General features: G+C 63.3%; 3 protein-coding genes across 3 annotated transcripts; 2 read left to right on the top strand and 1 right to left on the bottom strand.

Annotated features, from left to right (window-relative positions):
• Positions 1 to 438: 438 nt before the first annotated feature.
• Positions 439 to 4299, top strand: LOC307055020 (prostaglandin-H2 D-isomerase-like; the record flags this gene model as incomplete). Its single annotated transcript, XM_079706940.1, has 7 exons — positions 439 to 552; positions 1929 to 2068; positions 2179 to 2255; positions 2800 to 2916; positions 3056 to 3157; positions 3774 to 3799; positions 4165 to 4299. The coding sequence occupies 6 exons, from the start codon at positions 439 to 441 to the stop codon at positions 3797 to 3799; spliced, it is 576 nt and encodes a 191-aa protein (XP_079563066.1). The 3' UTR covers positions 4165 to 4299.
• Positions 4300 to 14597: 10298 nt separating this feature from the next.
• Positions 14598 to 16189, top strand: PAXX (PAXX non-homologous end joining factor). Its single transcript, XM_079706928.1, has 7 exons — positions 14598 to 14795; positions 14875 to 14935; positions 15177 to 15226; positions 15314 to 15504; positions 15580 to 15651; positions 15800 to 15884; positions 15984 to 16189. The coding sequence occupies exons 1-7, from the start codon at positions 14671 to 14673 to the stop codon at positions 16021 to 16023; spliced, it is 624 nt and encodes a 207-aa protein (XP_079563054.1). The 5' UTR covers positions 14598 to 14670; the 3' UTR covers positions 16024 to 16189.
• Positions 16190 to 16855: 666 nt separating this feature from the next.
• On the bottom strand, positions 16856 to 19086 carry CLIC3 (chloride intracellular channel 3; the record flags this gene model as incomplete). The annotated part of the gene is given in 8 exon segments (XM_079706346.1): positions 16856 to 17417; positions 17486 to 17653; positions 17657 to 17661; positions 17742 to 17848; positions 17953 to 18093; positions 18187 to 18243; positions 18245 to 18294; positions 19051 to 19086. Coding segments are annotated over 8 exon segments (795 nt in total). The 3' UTR covers positions 16856 to 17186.
• Between the last annotated feature and the right edge of the window lie 1610 nt (positions 19087 to 20696).

The raw sequence follows: 20696 nt of genomic DNA, 5'->3' as shown, positions 1-20696 counted from the left end.
GAGACAGAACAGTGGTAGGGCTTCAAGGGCGGCGGGGGGGTTCCCAGTCCCCGGTGGGAAGTGACCAGAGGCCCCAGAGGCAGGGCAGCACCGAGGCTCTTGCCCCCTGCCCCCATCCAGGCTGCTGCGGCGGGTCTTTCTGGGACTGGAAAAAGGACCAGCCACGCAGGGGCCTCTGACTGCCCACCCCCGCTCACCCTGCTGGGGCAGCGCCCAGGCCTGTCGTAGTCAGTGCCTCTTACATAAGCAGCCCTGTGGGGGGCTCAGCTGCCGCTGGACTCAGCTGCCCTGTCCTGCCCCCAGCATCACGAGCCTCCAGTGGGCTGTCCTTGTGCCCTGGGTGGAGGCCAAGCCAGGCCCATAAATAGGGGTCTCCCCGGTGGCCTCCGCGCCTCCTGCCCGCCTCTCTGCCTGCACTGCCTGCTCGGCTCTGGGAGAATGGCCGCTCTGAACATGCTGTGGACAGGGCTGGCCCTGCTGGGGATCCTGGGGGTCCTGCCGATTCCAACCCAGGCCCAGGCCGCCCTGCAGCCCGACTTCCAAGAGGACAAGGTGAGGGGCTCCTTGCCTGGTCCCCAGGGCGGGGCAGGGCCGTGTAGGGAGCAGGGTGCTCCCTGGGGCCCAACTTTCTCCCTGGGAAGGGGGTGCTGAAGGGAAGGAGGGCTGGACCGGCAGGAGGAGGCTGACCATGAGAGGCCTTCCCGGGCAATTCGCCAACCAAGATCTGGGTACATTACCCCCGACTGGCAGGGAAGAACCTGTGTCCGCGAGCGCCCACACGGCACATGCAGACATGCGGATCACCTGCGTGCCCGTCATCCCTGACCCAACATCTTTAGCCCAACGAGCTCACGATGCCCAGGGAAAACAGGCACACCTTCCACACCTGGGTCCTAGGACACACCTCCGTGCGCGAGAGCGAAGATGGGGATGCTGCACAGGGCGGCACCAGGGGATGGCCACAGCAACCGAGCACGCGCGTTCGCCACCCTCCCTTCCACTCCCCGCGCGCGCACGCGCACGCACACACACAGCCACACACACAGCCACACACACACACACACACAGCCGGCGGCGCGCTCCCCCTCGGGGCTGCGGGAACAGTCAGAGTGGGTCTCCCAGCCCCGCGCCCTGCTCAGACCCCTCCAGGGAAGGCCCCGGCGCCCTCTGGTGCCAGCTCCTCGGCCAGGCAAGGCCGGACCCAGCGGAGGGGGCGGGGCCGGGCTGGAGAGGAGGGGGGAGGGGAGGGGGAGGGGAGGGGAGGGGGAGGGGAGGGGGCGGGGCCGGGCTGGAGAGGAGGGGGGAGGGGAGGGGGAGGGGAGGGGAGGGGGAGGGGAGGGGGAGGGGAGGGGAGGGGAAGGGGGAGGGGAGGGGAGGGGGGAGGGGAGGGGAGGGGAGAGGAGGGGGGAGGGGAGGGGAGGGGAGAGGAGGGGGAGGGGAAGGGAGGGGAGGGGAGGGGAGGGGAGGGGAGGGGAGGGGAGGGGGAGGGGAGGGGAGGGGAAGGGGGAGGGGAGGGGAGAGGAGGGGGGAGGGGAAGGGAGGGGAGAGGAGGGGAGGGGAGGGGAGGGGAGAGGAGGGGGAGGGGAAGGGAGGGGAGGGGAGGGGAGGGGAGGGGAGGGGAGGGGGAGGGGAGGGGAAGGGGGAGGGGAGGGGAGAGGAGGGGGAGGGGAAGGGAGGGGAGAGGAGGGGGAGGGGAGGGGAGGGAGGGGAGGGGGAGGGGAGGGGAAGGGGGAGGGGAGGGGAGGGGAGGGGAGAGGAGGGGGGAGGGGAAGGGAGGGGAGAGGAGGGGGAGGGGAGGGGAGGGGAGAGGAGGGGGGAGGGGAAGGGAGGGGAGGGGAGGGGAGGGGAGGGGAGGGGGAGGAGGGGGCGCCCACCATGACGCGTCCGGGAGGGTCCCGGCTGACCAGGGTGGGGGCCGTTCGCTGCAGTTCCTGGGGCTCTGGTTCACCTCGGGCCTTGCCTCCAACTCGAGCTGGTTCCTGGAGAAGAAGAAGGTGCTGTCCATGTGCAAGTCAGTGGTGGCCCCCGCGGCGGACGGTGGCCTCAATCTCACGTCTACCTTCCTCAGGTGGGCGGCGGGGCGGGCTACTGGGGCCGAGAGCTCCCTGCCCATGGTCGCGGTCTAGGGACAGCCCCCACCCCCGCCTGACCCCTGACCCGAGGGTGACCTACCCACAGGAAAGACCAGTGTGAGACCCGGACTCTGCTGCTGCGTCCTGCAGGCCCCCCAGGCTGCTACAGCTATACCAGTCCCCGTGAGTGGGGCCCCTCGCCAGACCCAGGGTCAACTCAGGAGTGACACCTGCTGGTCGGGGACTCTGGGTGACACCCTGCCCAGCACTACATGGTGGGGGGGGTGACGGCTGCTCTGCCAGGGTCGGCCTGGATCTGCCCCGGGATGGAATCTCCCCAGCTGTCTGCTGATGCCCCCGCGGCTTCCCCCACACCTTCCGCAGCTCTCCGCCCCGGGACCTCGGCCCTCCTCACTGCCTTCCCGGGAACGACCTCCCCACTGCGAATCTCTCCTCCTCCCGAGAGGAGTTTGGCTGCAGAGTCTGTGGCTGTCCCATGAACTCCCGATTTTCTGAGCCTGTGTGTTTGCTGGGCCCCCAGGACTTCTGGTTTGGGGACTCTGGACTGTGTGAGGGCTGTGCTGGCAGGAAGCAGGGGGCTGGGGAGGGGCAGGGAAGGCAGCTAGACAGAGGGTGGAGCATCCAGGGCCCCCTCCCACGCCAGCCCACAGAGGGCGCCCCTCCCCAAGGGTCCCCGACCAACCAGGGTTGTCTCCTGGGCTCCCAGACTGGAGCAGCAACCACGAGGTGTCGGTGGTGGAGACCGACTACGAGGCCTACGCCCTGCTCTACACCGAGAGCTTCCGAGGCCCGGGCCAGGACTTCTGCATGGCCACGCTCTACAGTATGTGCCCCACGCCAGCTCCCACCGCCCAGCCTGAGGCCCGACCCATGGGGCAGCTCGGGGACTCCCCAAGCCTCGGGGGTGGGGGCCGAGCAGGGGTCTCCCAGATGGAGGCCAGCGGCTTCTCCTTCTGCCCCAGGCCGCACCCAGGCCCCCAAAGCTGAGATCAAGGAGAAATTCACCACCTTCGCCAAGGCCCAGGGCTTCACAGAGGATGGCATTGTCTTCCTGCCACAGACTGGTGAGGGGCTGCTAATCTGACGGGAGGGGATTAAGGTCAGATTAGAGGCAGACACACAGTCTCCTGATTCGGGGGTGGCTGAGGCCTGGGGTTCATCCGGCCGACTGCCCACTGACCGGTACACAGCCTCCAGAGTGTGGGTGGTCTGTCCTCAACACCATGACCTTGGCCTGCAGCCCCTGGGCCGGGCACAAGAAGGTACTCCTCCAGGAAACACCCCCTCCCCGGGTTCACCACGCACCCACTGCGTGCCAGGCCCCGGGTCGGCCCCCAGGATACATAGGTCCCCAGCCTGGTGTGGGGCAAGCCCTAGAAATAAAACCCGCGGGGTGGGTGTGCCCATGGGGACACAGGGACAAGCGCACTGGGGCTCAGCACGGGCTCCCCGAAGTCTCAGCACCCACAGCCTCCCTGGGGCAGGCAGCCTGCTCTGGACCCAGGGAGAGACGGGACCCCCTCTTTGTTTGGAGGAGCAGGGTGGGGGTGGGTGTGATGCCATCAGCAGTTTGAGGGTCAACCAAGACGCTCTCCAGGGCTGCGGGGGTTAGCGACATGTGGGGCAGGGGAGGTGGCCCGGCCTGGGGCACTGACCGCCGTCCCGGGCTTTTCTTGGCAGACAAGTGCATGGAGGAGCACACGTAGGTGAGTGGGGTGCTGGGGGCTGCCTTCACCCAGCAGTGCCCACCCATGCGTTCCTTCACTCACTTGGTCACTCGGTGCACGCTCCCCACAGCCCCACCCACCATGCAAGGCTGGTCCAGGCCCACGGGGCTGCTCCGAGGAGGAGGGGGCTCCACCGGGGTTCCGCGAGGTCGCTGGGGTAGGAGGGGCTGGCGGCTGGGACAGGAACCGGGAGGGGAGGGGAGGGCAGGGCGGGGAGGCCCCCATCAGGGGGTGGGGCCCTGGGGCAGCCATTCCCCTGTGGCCTGCAGCCGGAGGGGCCTGGGGGCCCGGGACCGGGAGTGCGGTGTTGCCTGTCACACTGACAGGTCCTGCTCTCTTGGCAGGTGACCCCAGCCCTCAGGACCTGGCCATGCTGCCCTGCTCGCCTTTTCCTTCAACACCCCCAAGACCTCAGCCCCGGCTCCTGCGCCACCGGCCCTGCCCCCTCGGGCTTTATCCCAGCTCTGAGAATAAACTCCGGAAGCAAGTCAGCAGCCTGGCCTCTGTCCGTCTGTCCTGCAGTCATTGCCCCCCTGGGCCTGGCTTTGGCAGGCCCCTGGGGACCTGACCGCCGCCCTCTTGGGTCTCCCTTCCCCCTCTGTAAAATCTTGGAGGCTGCCTCTGCATGACACCCCCAAGGGGTGAGCAAGGGCCCGCTAGCCTTGCTCGTGGTGGAGTGGAAGACACGGCTGTGTCAGAAGCCAGGACAGCTCAGGGGAAGCGCCGACGCGTCCCTCACCCACTCCGCTCGGGGCCCTGATCTCACCACAGCCCCTCAAGGCCCAGCGGCAGCTGAGCCGGTTCTGGTCAGGTGCCCACAGCCTGCCCCTGCCCCCCATCCAGGAGAGGCCCGAGGCCCAGGGCAGTTTTTGAAGGCGTGGGATTAGTGCACTCAGGCTGGGCAGAGATACGGCTTTGCGGGGACAAAGAGGAAGGTGGCCGGAGTGTCCGTGCCCCCCTGGACTGAGACAGACTGACTGAGTGGGCTGGAGACAGGCCACCCTCCCATCTCCCATGGCTACCTGAGAGCCCCCAGTCCCCTGGCCTCTGGCCTGGGCCTCAAGGGCACGGCCCTGCCCGTTCGCCAGGCCTCTGGCACCAAAACTGAGCCAGAGCCCCGGAGCATGGTCTCCCCTCCCCGCAGTCCCTCACCTTCTGCTAGCCCCCGGATTCCCGGCCGGCGTGGCCATTCTCAGGCCCCTGTCCTGGGCCCTCCTGGCTCACAATGTGCAGTGCCCACTGCAGCCTGCCCACCAGGCCCCACCCAGGCAGACCTCAGCCAGGCCCTGCCCAGGCACCAAGGGTTGTGAGGCTCAGAGGTGAGGGTGAACTTCTGGGACGCTTCCTGGAGGAGGGGGCCTGAGGCTGTGCCTCGGCCAAGGGCTGGGGGCCACGTCCCAGAGGGCCACGTCCCAGAGGGCCTGCCGGGCCTTTGCCTCCCCTTGCTTCGGGGCATACGGCCCCTCCCCAGGAGGAAACACCTGGGCTGGCCAGGTTGGCCGGAGGCCACTGGGCCAAGGTGCTTCAGGGTGCACCCCGATCGTGAGCCCATCACAGCGGGCTCTGTCCCAGCATGCCAGCGCCCCAGGGTGTCTTGGGGGCCTAAAGGCTCAGTGGGAGAGGCCACCTCAACTCTCCTACCCTGTCCCTGAGCCCGTGCAGTCGACGAGAGACCCCCCACCACGCTGCAGATGCTGCTGATTGGCCGGACCCTCGCGCTGCTCGCGGCATCCCCAGGCCGGGCCCAGGTCCCCACCCAGGCCAACTTTGACACCAGCCAGGTGTGTCCAGACTTCCCTAGGCCAGACCTGTTCCTCACAGACAGCCTCTTTCTGGCTGCGTTCTACCCAGAGAGGCCAGAGGGCTGGGGTAGCCCAGCCCAGCCCTGCCCATACCCTCTCTGGCCCAAGCTTAGCTCAAGTCTGGGGACAGGGAACAGAGCTCGCGTCCGTCTGCTCGTCCAGCTTGGGGTGGGTGTGCTGTGGAGGACAGCAGGCCCCTCAGCCCCGCCTCTGGGTTGTGCTCACTGCCAACCCCCAGGCCTCAGACCAGATGAGTGGCAGCTGCCCCCACCCCCCGATTCCAGGTCAGGGAGGCTGTGGCACAGGGGCTGCCCCCCAGCTCTCCCTGTCCCCTCCCTGCAGTTCCAGGGCATCTGGTACACGGTTGGGGCGGTGTCAGGTGACCAGGGCTTCCTGGACTCCAAGGACAGCATGAAGATGCCCGTGGTCTTGGTGACCCCCTTGGCCAACAGTGACCTGGGCCTCAAGTTTGGGTACCCCGTGTAAGGGATCCCAGGAGCCCCACCTTGGACTGGCCATAGTCCCGGCCAGCGTGAGGTCAGATGTGAGCCAGCAGGAGCCAGAGGTGTCCCTGACCCGTCAGGGAGCCAGAGCCAGGCCCGACCCTGGTCCTGCGCCAGGGCTGCCGGGGCTGTTAAAGCAGCAGCTGCAGCTTGCCTGCTCCCGAGGGGCCCAACTGAGGCCTGGGCGTGGAGGAGCAGCGTCCTTGTGCGCGTGTGCGTGTGTGTGCGTGCGTGTGTGTGTGCGTGCAAGCGTGTGTGTGTGCGTGCGAGCGTGTGTGTGTGTCTGGAGGGGAGACCGGAAGGCCCCACAGACCCCGCAACCCCTGGCTGCGACCCCTTGCCCCCCAGGGTGTCTCCTGACCTGTAAGTGAATTATAAAGCACCTGTGTGATTAAGCATCGATGTGACGGCGGGGACAGGTGGGCCTTGGGACAGGCTGGACACCACCGCCCATGCGTGGCCGTCAGCAGCACCTAAGTGGCAGCCGTTTGTGTCATGGCCGGGCAGCGTCCTCAGGGGCTGGGGGCTGGCCCGGACCCTCCCCCTCAGGGGGCCCAGCGGGGCCACAGCGGCCTGGCAGGGGCTGCTGGCGGGTGCCAGAAGATGGACGCGACCTTCCCCAAGGCTGCCGTGGACGGGCAGTTCAGCAGTGCAGCTGAGGAGGGCAGTGCCGGGAGGGAGACAGAGGGTGGGCAGCGGCAGGTCTGGCTCGGCCAGGGCCGTGCGGAGGGGACGGGGCGTCCTGTGCCGGCGCCCAGCTCAGCAGGCTCTCGCTTCCCCAGCCACGGCCCAGACACGGCCCAGACCAACATCTGGGTGGCTTTCACCAACTACAAACACTTCGCCGTGTTGTACTCCGAGACGCAGAAGGGGGATGTTAGGAACGTCTGGCTGCAGCTCTACAGTGGGTGATGGGTGGAGGGTGACCCAGCTTGAGGGGCAGCACTCCTGACGCGCCCCTCAGCCCATCACGGCCTTCTCTGGGGGCCAGGTGCAGTTTGGTCTGTAGTGCCCACGTGCCCTTTGCAGCAAGCTCTGACTTGGTGGCAGGTGGAACCACCGTCTCCCAGTGTCTCCTTGGGGTCCCTCCCCACCCCCTGCTCCCCACTCCCCCACCCACCTCCCAGCCCTGCCCCTCTGCTCACCGGCCCTCCCTGCTCTCGGCCCGGGCCCCAGAGCTATTTCCTGAAGATGCCCAAAAGATGCAGCACCTGGCACCCCAAGTGGGCTTGAACCCCAGCCAGGGCGCCTTGCTGCCCATGTCAGGTGAGCACTGTCCCCACGCCGGCTCAGGGCCGCAGGAGCTGAACCCCACCCCTAGACCCTGACGGGGGGGTCGGGGGGAGCCAGGTCCCAAGCCTCACTCCACTGGCCCCGGACCCAGAACAGGAGGACCACGGGAGGGTGGGCGGTGCCCTTGCTGGTGCCCCTCAGGAGGGGGTCACAGGCCAGGAGGCTTGGCTACTCCGGGGAGGGTGTGGAGCCTCCGGCCGGGGAGGGGGCACTGGGTGTTTCCTCGGGCCCTGCTCTCTTCCACAGACCAGTGTGCCGGCGCCCTCGCCTAGGTGAGTGCATGGGGCTGGCCGGGACCCAGCGCCCTGCTGACCCAGGGAGGCCCCTCCCGGCCAGAGGGCTGCACTCTGGGGGTCCTCCGTCCTGGGGCAGCGGCGGGGAGGGACAGAGTGGGGCCCCGGGGCCCGGGCCCAGGGAGGGCGGGAGGAGGTGAGAGGAGCCTGCCCTCCCCACAGCTGCTGCCCCGTTGGTGTGCAGTGAGGGACCCAGCCCAGGGGTTGGAGCAGAGGGACGTGATGCCGGGGCTCCGGGTACCCAGCCCTCCTCAGGAGGGCTCAGAGCGGCGGCCTCCCTCCACCCCCAGGCCCCAGCACCATAAACTGTCTCGAAAAGCCAGTGCTGTGCTTTTCTTGGGTGGGGGCAGGAATAGGGGGATGGGGCAAAGGAGCCGTGTGGACCGGGGCAGGGGCGCTCTGGGTCCCCCTGAGGCCTGGGACCCGCCTGGAGAGGGACAGTGCGGGGCTCAGGCTCCAACCCCACAGGGCGGCCCCTCCATGGCCGGTTCCGGGGACCCAGAGGGACTGGAGCAGGACCCCTCGCCAGGGCAACGCTGCCCGGCCACCCAGGCAGGCGTTAGGCCTGGGAGGGGCCGAGGCTTAGCCCCACGGGTGGTAGGATCCTCCATCGGTCGGACAGGGCATCACAGTGGCTTCCTTGGGACCCCCGCTGACCCCAGGCGCCAGGCCAGGGGTGCTGCCCTCGCTCCGCGCCACAGACCTGCGTGCAGTTGCCCGACAGAGCCGTGCCCGACCCACACCCAGCACGCGCCTGGGCTCCAAAGGCCTTGGGGTCCTCCCAAACCGCAGCCCGAGGGGGGTCTGTGCCGCTTCCCACCCCAGGCGGCCTTCCAGCACCCCTTCTCCCTTGACCTCTCCCCGCCAGGCAGAGCTCTGTCCTGCCGTTGTGTTTATGAGGGAAATAGCGCAGTCCTTCAAGAACTGGTCCTGAAGAATTTGAGGGTAAAATGGCATAATATCCCACGTAACTAGTTCAGAAAAAAATCATACCAGATGTAAATATGTCAAAATGTTGATCATGGTTCCATCTGGGTGATGGTTTGTTATACTATCATTTCTGCTCTTCAGTTGGTTAGACAGCTTTCCTTAGAAACACAGCCCTGTCCTAGCAGACGGCGAGGTCACCGGGATAAAGAGCCCCGCATCCCAGGGTCTGCAGACAGCCCCTCCACGCCTGCACCCAACACCTGGAGGCCCTGCCGCTGCCCCTCCCGCCTGGCCCACCTGCCAGCCTCTGGCCCTCTGTAGACACTACAAGGGCAGGGTCTCCCCCCTCCCCCGAGCCTGACACCAGTCCCACTATGTGGTAGCAGGTGGGAAGGCCCAGAGATCCAGCACCTCCCACCCAAGATGCCACCTGCCAACCAGCAGAGGCATCCGCAGAGAGAAACTGGTGATGAACCATTCATCCAGTCAACTTGCTTTTTTTTTTCTGCCCTTGGCAGCGCCGTGTGGCTTGTGGGATCTCTCTTCCCCAACCAGGTATCAAAGCGGGGGCCCCCGGCAGTGCAAGTGCCGAGTCCTAACCACTGGACCGCCAGGGAATTCCCAATTGATCTATTGATCAACTGATCTATCGGTTGTCATTCAGCTTCCACGTGGAACAAGAGAAGACGTGGTGGAAATTGCCCAAGAGCAGGGATCTAAGGCGGGGCGGGGTGGGGGGAAGACTCTCCAGCAGGCTCTTGGCCCCTTCCTTCCCCACTAACTCGTCCCTCCCATGTCCCCTGGGAAGGATCTGGAGTGAGGAGATGCAGTTTTCCCTGCACGGCCCATTGGGGTGCAGCCCCCCAGGGCCTCTCTGGACCCAGGAAGGGTCATGCCCCTGGCAGCTGCGGATCAGCCCAGTCCTGCATGCCCTGCTCCGGCCACACGGGGGCAGACTTCAGCCAGTTCTCCACCCGGAAGCCCAGGGCAGCTTGTGTTAAGATCTGTCAGCTGGCACCCTCCTCTGCTCACAACTGCTCCAGTGGGTCCCATCTCACTGAGAGTAAAGGCCAAAGTCCTTAGGTGGCCAACAAAGTCCCCCCGATCGGCCTTCTTCTGACCCCACCACTATGACTGCAAAGAGCAGGGTCACTGGAAAAAAGATTGTCCCAAACCCAGGTGCTCCCGGTGCCTTCAGCCCGCGGACCAGCCTTTCCAACGCCCTCCTGACCCCCAGAGACGGGGCTCCGAGGAACCACGGGGGCTCTTCCCAAACCCCCCCCCTTTTTTTTTTTTCTTAAACTGTGTCTTTTCTTTCTTTCCAACCCTCCCTCTTAATCAGCTGAGGTTGGTTACTGATTATTTACATTGACGAGAGGAAGAGACAAGTTTTGTTTGAGCTAAACTGAGGACTGCAGAGCAGGAGACCCAGATTCAAGAAGCACTTGAACTGTGTTCCCCAGGCTACAAAATGGGGGAGGCTTATACAAGCAAAAACTGCAAAGTTACATAAATTGTCAAGAATTAGGACTGGAGCTGGCAATGAGAAAGGTGCTTATAAAGCAAGAATTTCTTGGGCTCCAAAATGCACAGTTACCAGGAGGGATCTTGAGATCTTACGGCTGCTGGTGGCAGCAACTAGCAGATACTATTTTGAGAACAGTTGGTCATGACCTTGCGTCTGATACAGTTTAGAAAATTCAAGTTCCCAGTGATGCAGGAACTGTCTGAAACCACATCCGCAATGGCCACCCGGCTCCAATTTGGATGCCTGAACCACAGTTTAATATCTTGTCAGAACAACAAACATCAAACACGACAAGGGTCCATTTCTTCAAGTTTTCAAAACAGATTAGCAGGTACACAGCAGGTCAGCATGACCTTGGCGTCTGGGAAGGGAATCTCATCTTCGAAGGAATACTGGCATTGGTGTTGCTGGGGAGGGAACAGCAGGCAGCATTTATCCCTGTATTCAACGTGGACATTCTAAGCAATCAGGTAATGCATTGTTCTCCTCTTCCTCCTTATTTTTATTTATTTATTTATTTATTTTTCCTTCCGTACGCGGGCCTCTCACTGTTGTGGCCTCTCCCGTTGCAGAGCGCAGGCTCCGGACGCGCAGGCTCACTGAGGCCATGGCTCACGGGCCCAGCCGCTCCGCGGCATGTGGGATCTTCCCGGACTGGGGCACGAACCCGTGTCCCCTGCTTCGGCAGGTGGACTCTCAACCACTGCGCCACCAGGGAAGCCCTTCTCCTTATTTTTTAATGGTTAAAGCAGATATACAGTTTATGTTTGACAGGCCATAAGACAGACTGTTCTAATTAGCATAAAGTTCAAGCCAAAGTATGTATAATCCAGAATAACTTCCCCATACCTTAATATGTGAAAATTTCTTTCATCAACTGTGTCTTCCCAAAGTGCTTGTTTAATTCTTTCTGTGTTGAGTGTGCTCTTGCTGTTTTCGCTGTTCTAAGACACAAACCTTAGATGGGAAATTCCTGAGAGATCTCTCTCCTACCCCGCCTTGTTACGTGAATGTGACCTCAGTAGGTTTCCAATATGTGCACTCTCCCTTCCACATGGGACAGGACACACCCAGGAAAGGTCCTCCCTGGCATCAAGGGACAAAAGTTGCTGAATCTGTAAAAAAACCTGACCATTGATCAGCAATGCTTTTAGAGAAAGCATGTAAAGATTAATAAACAGAAACCTTATTTAAAATAGAGTCAGGAGGCCACAAGGGGGAGACCTCACCCCCTACTGTGCAGCCTCAATTGCAGACCAACAGGAAGGTTACTACTTGCTACCCAGCAGGAGGAAGGAAGATTTTTCTTCCCACCCAGCAACAGCCCAGCCAATGAGAGACCAGCACAGTTCAGCCAATGAAAAGCCACCACACTTCCAACTCCCAGTTTCCTCCAATGGACTCTTCGTTTAGAACACCCCCACCATTCCCTTTTCTCCTCTATAAAAGAGTTTCCTGTCGTTTGTTCTTCATATTTGCCTGTGGTTTCCCCTAGATTGCATGCGCTGAATTGTGATTCTTTGCTGTTCCCAAATAAACCCACCTTGCTGGCAAAATAACTGGCTGTTTTATCGTTTTAGGTCAACACATACAAGATAACACTCACAAGTCCAGGGATTAAGGACCTGATATCTTTAGAGGTCATTATTCAGGCTACCACATTCTACCTAGAAACAACTTCCTAGAGCCTGAGCACTGTGCCTGGAGGGACTAATGTTTAAGGCTGTCCCAGGGGCTGGTGACTCCACACTCACATCTCTGGGCCTGATCCTCTAGAGTCTTGTGTACACAGCAGCTTTCATTCATCTCCATCAGACATACAGCCATATCAAGAACTCCTAAGACAAAGGAGAGGCCCCCATGTCCTCTCCAATCCTGCCTTAGCCCAATCATCTTCGAAAGGGCACTTTTTTTTTTTTTTTTTTTTTTTTTTGGCTGCATCAGGTCTTAGTTGCAGCACGCGGACCTTTCTTTGCAGCGCATGGGCTTCTCTCTAGCTGTGGCATGCGGGTTTTCTCTCTAGTTGTGGCGCATGGGCTTAGTTGCCCCCTCAGCATGTGGGATCTTAGTTCCCCAACCAGGGATCGAACCCGCATCCCCTGCATTGGAAGGTGGATTCTTTACCACTTGACCACTGGGGAAGTCCCGGGAAGGGCATTTCTACTCTTCCTAAATGCAGGGGTCATCCATGACCCCTTCCCTCCTCCCCCGCACCTCTCTCCAACTCCACTCTGAGCCCCTGGCCCAGCCTCCATCGGCTCTGTCCTGAGGAACTCACAGCCCTCTACTATTCTCCCTGCCCCCCTCCCCGCCACTCCCACAGCCCTTCATCGCCTCACCTCATGGCATTCAACATGGGCTTTATACACATAAATCAGAAGTGCCACTCCCCACCCCACCCCCGCTTAAACCCTCCAAAGGCTCCCCACTCTGCATTCATTCACTTACATATTTATTGAATATCTCTATGTGCCAGCCACTGTTTAGACACTGAGGATACAGTGGCAAATCAAACAGACAGAATGTCCTGCCCTTGTGGGCCTCATGGGGAACATTGGCAATAAACAGGATAAATAACTGTATTAGTCACCCACTGCTGAAGACCAGATTACCCCAACACTCAGTGGCTTAGAACAACAGCATGTATTGTCTCCCGGTGTCTGAGGGTCAAGAATCTGGTCCTGGGTGCTCTGGACCCTCTGGCACAAAATCTCTCGTGAGGCTGCAGTCGAGCCGCTGGCTGGGGCTGTGTTCTCATCAGAAGGCTCAGCTGGGAAGGGGTCTGTGTCTCAGCTCCCTCACTGGTTGTTGGCCAGGCCTTGGTCCTTTGCCACAGGACTCCTCATGTCATGGTGAGCAATTCCAGAGAAAGAAAGAAGTGACAGCCCATCACTTCTGCCGCATTCTATTGGCTAGAAGCCAATGACTCAATCCAGCCCACACTCAGAGGAGGGCAACACAAAGGTGCAAACGCAGGAGGCACATGGTTGGGGGCCATCTTAGAGGCTGCTGTCACAACATGTAAATCAGAATGTACTTTATATAGTGACAAGCTGGAAAACAAATAGATAAAAGAGGAGAGAGGACATGAGATGTTGGGCAGGGTGCTGAAATTGGATATAAAACAATAGGGAAGGCCTCACCGAGAAGGTGACTTTTTTTTTTTTTTTTTTTTCCCCGTACGCGGGCCTCTCACTGTTGTGGCCTCTCCCGTGGCGGAGCACAGGCTCCGGACGCGCAGGCCCAGCGGCCATGGCTCATGGGCCCAGCGGCTCCTCGGCATGTGGGATCTTCCCGGACCGGGGCACGAACCCGTGTCCTCTGCATCGGCAGGTGGACTCTCAACCACTGTGCCACCAGGGAAGCCCGAGAAGGTGACTTTTGAGTAAAGACCTGAAGGGAGTGAGTGACTCTGGGGAAAGGGAGTGCCGGGCAGAGGCAACAGCGAATGCAGAGGTCCTGAGGCAGGAGCCTCGTGGGAAGGGGGCTGAGGGTTGTCGAATAGTAGAAAGTAGGCGACGAGGCAGGCCTGGCTGCAGCCATACTTGAAATACATTAGCACTGCCTACAAACCCACCTGCCGCCCTCCTACGCCTCGGTGCGGGCACCCTGGCCTTCTTGCAAAGCCCCGAGCAGAACTGCTCTGTGTCCACCATGGGGCTTCTGCAGAGGCTGCCCCCTCTGCCTGGTACCCTTTCCTGGCATGCTCCAGCCCTCTCTTCTTCCAGGTCACAGGCACTTGGCACGACCTGAGGATTGCATGTTTTGTTTGTTTGTTTGTCCATCCCATGAGCTCTCACAAGCTCCAGGAAATCGGAGACTTTGTCTCTCGATCAAGGTGTGCCCAAGGCCTGGGACAACACGAGGCTAAGAAGAGGTGCTGGGTAAACACTGTGGAATGCATGAACGAGTGGCGGAAGCCTGTTGCACCGGTTACCGTACTTTATTCACTTTTGTATTTTGACTTGTTTCAGTTGACAACAGGAAGCTGGGTGCGAGGGGGAGGCCGCAGCGATCAGCGAGCGGGTCAAAGCAGTCTGAGGCCAGAGCAGTGGCCGGCGCGGCCTGCGCCCAGTCAGGGTTTGCGCGAAGGGGGGAAACCCCGGACTCAGCGGGGACAGCGCAGGGTGTAAGGCTCAAAGAGAACCCCAAGCGTGCGCGGGGTCCCGAGTCCCGGACCGCGCTGCACAGCCCTTGTCCCGGAAAACAACGCCCAGGACACGCCAGCCCAGCCCGGGAGCCCCGCCCTGCGCACGAAGCTCCGCCCCCACGGGTGCAAGCCCCGTCCCGTGGCTAAGCCCCGCCCCGCGCAGGCCCCTTGGGCACTGCTCGGCTCTGCCCCCCACCTCCAGCCCGCCCACTGGCACGGGCCCCGTCCCCGCTCCGGAAGCCTTCCGCCCGCGCAGGCGCCCTAGGTCCCGAGGCGGCCCTAGGTTTCGAGGCGGCCCTAGGTCCCGAGGCGGCCCTGGGTCCGCCTGGTCCCTCCGCCTGCCGAGGTGCCATGGTGCCGCCGCCGCTGTCGCCGCCGCTCTGCACGCTGCCGCCCGGCCCCGGACCCCCGCGCTTCGTGTGTTACTGCGAGGGGGAGGGCAGTGGGACGTGGGAACGCGGCGGCTTCAACCTCTAGTGAGTAGCGGGTCCGCAGGGCTGCGAGGGGCGCGGGCAGCTCTGCGGGCGGTCCTGCCTGACAGCCCCTCCCCCGCAGTGTGACGGACGCCGCGGAGCTTTGGAGCACCTGCTTCACGCCGGACAGCCTGGCGGCCTTCGTGGGTAACAGGGCTCCTGGGCGGCCGGCAGCCTCCAGCACCCCACGCCTGCAGCGCGGACCACGCGTGGGATCGAAGGGGGCGGCCTGGGATTCCCCGGAAGGGTCAAGACACCCTTCCCACGGCTCTGTAGCTGTCGTCCTAAGATTGGTCCCGGGTGGCTCTGGGTCGGGCAGGTTTGGGGTGTCCCCAGTAGTCCTAGGGTGTCAGGCACCTGGTGACCAGTCCCTGTGCCCTGTAGAAAGCCCGTTTTGGCCTGAGTGCGGCTGAAGACATCACCCCCCGCTTCAGGTGAGCCCCTGAGCAGGGAGGCAGGAGGGATGGGGAGCGAGCGGCGAGTGGGTCTGGTCACAGCGCTCAGCCCGCCTCCTTTCCCAGGGCAGCCTGCCAGCAGCAAGCTGTGACTCTAACCCTGCAGGAGGACAGAGCATCCCTGACCCTTTCGGGGGGGCCCTCTGCGCTGGAATTTGACCTCTCCAAGGTGCCGGGCCCAGAGGCAGCCTCCAGGTTGCAGGCAGTGACACTGGGCCTGGCAGAGCGCGTGTGCAGCTTGGAGCGGCGACTGGCAGGTAGGGTGGGGGTAGGCATCTCACACCCTCCCTGGGGTCCCCCTGCGGGGGCCTCCATTCCTGCTTTCTCCGCAGCTGCTGCAGAGGAGACAGCCGCCAGCCCCAGAAAGAGCTCCCGGCAGGTGGTCCCTCTGCTCTTCTTACCGGGTAAGGCCTGTCACCTGTGACTTGGGTTGGGTGACTCAGTTTCCCCAGAACAAGCCTCAAGCTCCAGAGAGAGGATCTGTCTGTGTGGAGAAGGGGTTGTGGCCCTGCTAGATTCAGGAGCCCCCCGCCCTCATCCTGTTTTCCCCAGACCCGGATCCTCAGAGAGGTGGCCCTGGACCTGGGGTCAAGAGGCGGTGTCCGGGAGAGTCTCTCATCAACCCTGGCTTCAAGAGGTGCCCACCCCCTCCCCCTCCCTCTTGTGCCCAGGATCCATCCCTGGACCCTGCCCGCCCTTCCACACCCCCATGGTGTCATTCCCTTTTCTCTCCCAGCAAGAAACCAGCTGGTGGTGTAGACTTCGACGACCCCTGAAGGTGCAGCAAAAAGTGTGACCGTCGGGAGGCTGCTTGCCAGGGGAGGGGCAGCCCCTGGGACCCTCCCACTGGCACCTGCCCACCCCGCTGCCAGGCAGGAACAAGCCTGCTCCTCCAGCCCCTTCCCCATCAAATAAACATCTTCATCTGGCGGAGGTCACAGAGGTCACGGCCAGACTCTGGTTCCTGGGGGCTGGCTCCAGGAGAGGGGACTCGGGGATTGCCAGGCCTACGGTCTGGGTGGTGTGGGGCTGCATCAGGCTCTGCGCTCCATGGTGGAGCTGCCCGGCTCTCCCGACCCGCCCAGCTGTCCCTGCCTGGCCAGCCCAGGAGCCAAGAAGGTCAGGAGCCAAGAAGGTTGTGTGAGGTGGGGCTGCGGCTCTGAGAGGCTAGAACTCTGCTCCTGTCCCTCCGGGCACACGCACACGCCTCCCTGGTGCAAACCCCACGTGATGACCAGGGAGATGGGCGTGGCCTGCCTGCCACCGGGGGCAGAGCTGGGGCATGTGGGCCCGCCCTCCGGCCTGGACACCCGAGTTGCCCATACGGGGCTCTGCCCCCCACCCTCCCCGCCATCCCATCCTGCCACCCCGCCCTGGCCTGAGTGGTTTGGGAGCCCAATCCAGTCCCGCCATCCCTGAGGAGTGGGGGCATGGACCGCGCCCCGCCCACTGGGCTCTCTGCCGGTCCTTCCTGGTTATCATCTGGAGCTGAGCGTCTCACGGTGGGAGTTTGGGGGTGGCCGAAATTGCGGGGCCTCTGGTCCTCGGATGTCCGTACCCGCTCACTGAAGAAAGAGCTGCCTTTCTGGGGCTGCAGACGAGCGGGCCGGTGGCGGGGGAGGCGGGCGCGCTAGTGGGGGCACACGGCGGGCTAGGCCGCCAGGATCTCGGCGCTGTGTGGACACGTGTAGTTTTGTTTTTAATTAATTTATTTATCTTTGGCTGCGTTGAGTCTTCTTTGCTGCGCGCAGGCTTTCCTCTAGTTGCAGCGAGCAGGGGCTACTCTTTTTTTTTTTTTTTTTGGCTGTGTTGGGTCTTCATTTCTGTGCGAGGGCTTTCTCTAGTTGCGGCGAGCGGGGGCCACTTTTCACCGCGGTGCGCGGGCCTCTTACTGTCGCGGCCTCTCTCGTTGCGGAGCACAGGCTCCAGACGCGCAGGCTCAGTGGTTGTGGCGCACGGGCTTAGTTGCTCCGCGGCATGTGGGAGCTTCCCAGACCACGGCTCGAACCCGTGTCCCCTGCATTGGTAGGCGGATTCTCAACCACTGCGCCACCAGGGAAGCCCGACACGTGTAGTTGAACTCCGTCTCCTGCAGGGCGTTGTCCAGGTAGAGGCGGACGCAGCGCAGCTCAGCGGGGATGGGCGCCTGGCGGAAGGGCGCGCACACCGTCTACGGGCGAGGGGCGCGGTCGGGGTCTCCTCGAGGGTACGCCTTGCCCCGCCCGGCCCGGCGCTCACGTTCACGACGTGCAGCGTGGGCAGCAGCCCGCAATCAGCCAGCGTGAGCTGGTCGCCGTCCACAAAGCGGCGGCGTGACTCGCGCAGCTGCGGCTCCCGCGCCAGCCCGTGCTCCAGGGGCGCGCGCAGGTAGCTGTCCGGCTTGGCGAGGGCGCTCAGCAGATGCTGCTACAGGGCTGGGGGCGGGGAGCGCGGTGAGGAGCCGGCCGGAGGCGCCACTCCCCCCAGCCTCGCCGCGTCTCCGGACCCTCCTCACCATCGTCCAGCGCGGGCACCGGGTTCTTGATGAAGGCTGAGAATCTGTGAAAGACGTCATTGCCCGCCGCGGTGGACTCCCTGTATCTGGGCGCTAGGCTGGGGAATCTGAGGGTGGAGGGGTTTGGGGTCAGACCCTTGCTGCCCCCTGCGGGGCCCCGGGCTCTGTCCTGGGGGTGTCCTGCCTGAGGGCCCCATCTTGCCCCTCCCACCGCACCCGGCCGTCACTCGGGGGGCCCAGCGTCTCCTCCAGAAACTCTTCAATCTGCAGCGTGTCCGTTTTGGCGCCGCCCTCATAGAGCAGGATGGACAGCTTCGAACCCGGGGCAAAGTCCTTCAGCACATCTGGGGACCTGTGGGCACAAGGCAGGGGGCAAGCGGCTGGCCCGAGGAGGGCCAAAGTCAGCGAGGGGTTCCCAGGACGGGTTCCCGGGGCAGGGGCTCACCTGCGGGGGTCCTCGGGGGCGAGTGTGAAGGACATGCCCTTGAGAAGCAGGATCGTGGGGCCTCTGACAAGAAGGGCGGTGACCCACGCTCTCACTGTCCTCGCTCGCCCGGGTGGCGTCGGAGCAGGGAGCACACCCAGGAGCCCCGCGGCCTCCCACTGCCAAGAGGTTGGAGCAAGGCCAGGGCTCCAACTCAGTTGGGCACGGCCTGGACAAGCGGCCGCGAGGGCCCTTCACTCGGTCCCTGGGAGGCGGGGAGGGCTGCAGCGCTGCTGAGAGCCTGGAGGCTGGGCCAGGGCACCGCGGTGAGGGGTGCAGAGGCGGGAGCCTGGCTCTGGAGCTTGGTCCCTCGGCCCTTATCTTCAGAGCCTGGGCTGAGGCCAGGCCCCTGGGCACCAGGCCCTGCAGGCTGGTCACAAGGGTGGAGTGGGACAAGTCAGCTGTTTTCGGAGTGATTCACCTTGCTGCACCGGGTACCTCGCTGCCCCGGGCTTCAAGGGTGGGAGGAGGCCAGGCCCTGGCAGCCCCTCACTGGGGTCGGCAGATCTAGGCACGGAGGGCTGCCTGGCACAGCTCCTCTTCTGATTCATTGAGCCCAGCCTCCACCGGGCTTCGGCCACTGCTCCTTGCCTGCTACATCCCCCCTGCCCCCAGGGGCTTTTCCTTCAGGAGGGCTGGGCTGTGCCGGGGAGTCAAGGCTGGGAGTCAGGGTGAGGCCACCCCAAGCCCTTTGGGAATGGTTCACTGGCGCTCCCCCCTTCGCTGCCCCAAAGGACAGCCAGAGCCCAGCGCAGGGCAAGGGGTGCAGACCCTGCCGCAGAGACCCACCCTTCAGACGTCCCCGCAGCCCGGCCAGCCCGGCACCTTGACAAACAGCTGGAGCTTGGCGGTCTCAGCCATGGTGGGGAGCTTCGGGCGCGTCAGGGCCTGGGCGGGGACCTGCGGAGCTCCCTTTAAGGTTCCCTGAGCGCCCCACCCTCCCAGGCCCGGGAGCCCACCCTGTGGAGTCACCTAGGTGGCGCACAGGCAGCCAGGGCTTAGTGCCAGCGTGAGGGTGTGACCGTGGAGAACTGAGTGCTCGGAGCTGGAGCGGGGGCGCCACGGCTCGGGGGGCGGAGTGGTGGAGGAGGCCAGTGCACTGGCAGTCGGGGAAAGAGGGGTGCCGACCTGGGAGGGGGCAGCTCTGGATCAGGACCACCCCCACCGTGAGCCCAACGGCCCTCCCTGCAGTGGACACCCCCGCCGCCTGTGAGGGTTCCCAGCCCAGAAAGCCGAGGAGCGGGAGGAGATGAACAGCCCGGCCACAGCCTGTTTCCGCATCTGCCGACCAGGGCACTACAGGAGTGATAAACCGCTTGGGAGGGAAGCCCCCTTCCCACCTACTGATCTCTGTTAGATAGAGCCCCCCCACACCCAGGGCAGGGCCCAAATTCCAAACGTGCCCAAAGGGGACGGGCCGGGCTCAGGTGTCTTTACCCGGCCGACCCCACATCCCTGCTCCTCCGTTGTGGGCTCAGGGCGGGTTTCTCCCTGCTCTTAACCTTTAAAAGAAAGAACGCTTGGGGTTAGAAGTCAACAGTCTTCTGAGCCACGGGGACCTACCCCGCCACACACACCTCCCCACCCTGGACTGGAAGGAGGCCAGAGGAGGCTGGGGGAGTTGGCAGCCTCACAGGTGTGCGCCTGCCGTCCCGCCCCGATAGGGACCACTCACCGGACGTCCCCCACTGGGGCCCAGCGCCTGGGGTGAGGGGGGCTTAGGGAGGAGCCATCGTGGTGCAGCGCCACCTAGTGGCAGCCAGTGGGATCTGCACGGCGCCTTCCACTCCAAGCCCAGGGCCTCGTTCCCCCCACCCCACCCCACCCCACCCCACCCCGGTCCAGGCCCCCAGCCCGACAGACCCTCTCCGGAAGCAACAGTGGTCAGGGCTCCTGGCAGAGGCCCCCTGAGCCTGGGGCTGACCTCGACATACTGTGGAGTTGGGGCCTGGGCCTCCAGACCACCTGCCACCACCACGGGGCTGCTCCTCAACAACTGGGGGGGGGGGGTCACCCCGCTCCCTTCCTGCTTCCCTGCCACACAAACTGCCACCCTGGAGGAAGGCTGAGGCCCCTCCACACCTGCGCCTGTTCACCAGATGTCCTGTGTGTAAAGGCACCCTTACATGTCCGTTAGAAAAATGGTGACATGGACAAATGAACAGGTGGTTCAGAAAAAAGGAAATAAAACCAACAGAATACATGACAGTGTGTTTCATTGTACACGTATCCCAAGAACAAATGAGAATAACATACATACGGTTTGTGGTTACAACGGGCAGAAATGTGGCAACCATATTCTTGGCAAGTGTGTGGGGAAACGCACTCTGGGGGCGTCCCTGGTAAACAGCAGCTGCCATCGAGTCGTCCCCGTAAGTACACAAGGGAGGGACAAATGGGTGTGCAGTCCCCCAGGGCGTGGCAGAGTCCTGGTGTGTCCACAGGAGCAGACGGAGGAGGTGGGTCTCACT

The sequence above is a fragment of the Hyperoodon ampullatus genome, assembly GCF_949752795.1.
Source record: "Hyperoodon ampullatus genome assembly, chromosome: 6".
NCBI classification, from domain to species: domain Eukaryota; kingdom Metazoa; phylum Chordata; class Mammalia; order Artiodactyla; family Ziphiidae; genus Hyperoodon; species Hyperoodon ampullatus.
Note: the sequence above shows the minus strand (reverse complement) of the source record. Positions and strands in the feature narration are given on the sequence as shown.

What these genes read in the sequence shown, in the direction of transcription:
- PAXX (XM_079706928.1), top strand. Translation starts at nt 14,671, where the DNA reads ATGGTGCCGCCGCCGCTGTCGCCGCCGCTCTGCACGCTGCCGCCCGGC. An exon ending in CGGACAGCCTGGCGGCCTTC is followed by an intron (nt 14,936 to 15,176) that starts GTGGGTAACAGG and finishes TGTGCCCTGTAG; the next exon opens with AAAGCCCGTTTTGGCCTGAG. An exon ending in GACATCACCCCCCGCTTCAG is followed by an intron (nt 15,227 to 15,313) that starts GTGAGCCCCTGA and finishes CTCCTTTCCCAG; the next exon opens with GGCAGCCTGCCAGCAGCAAG.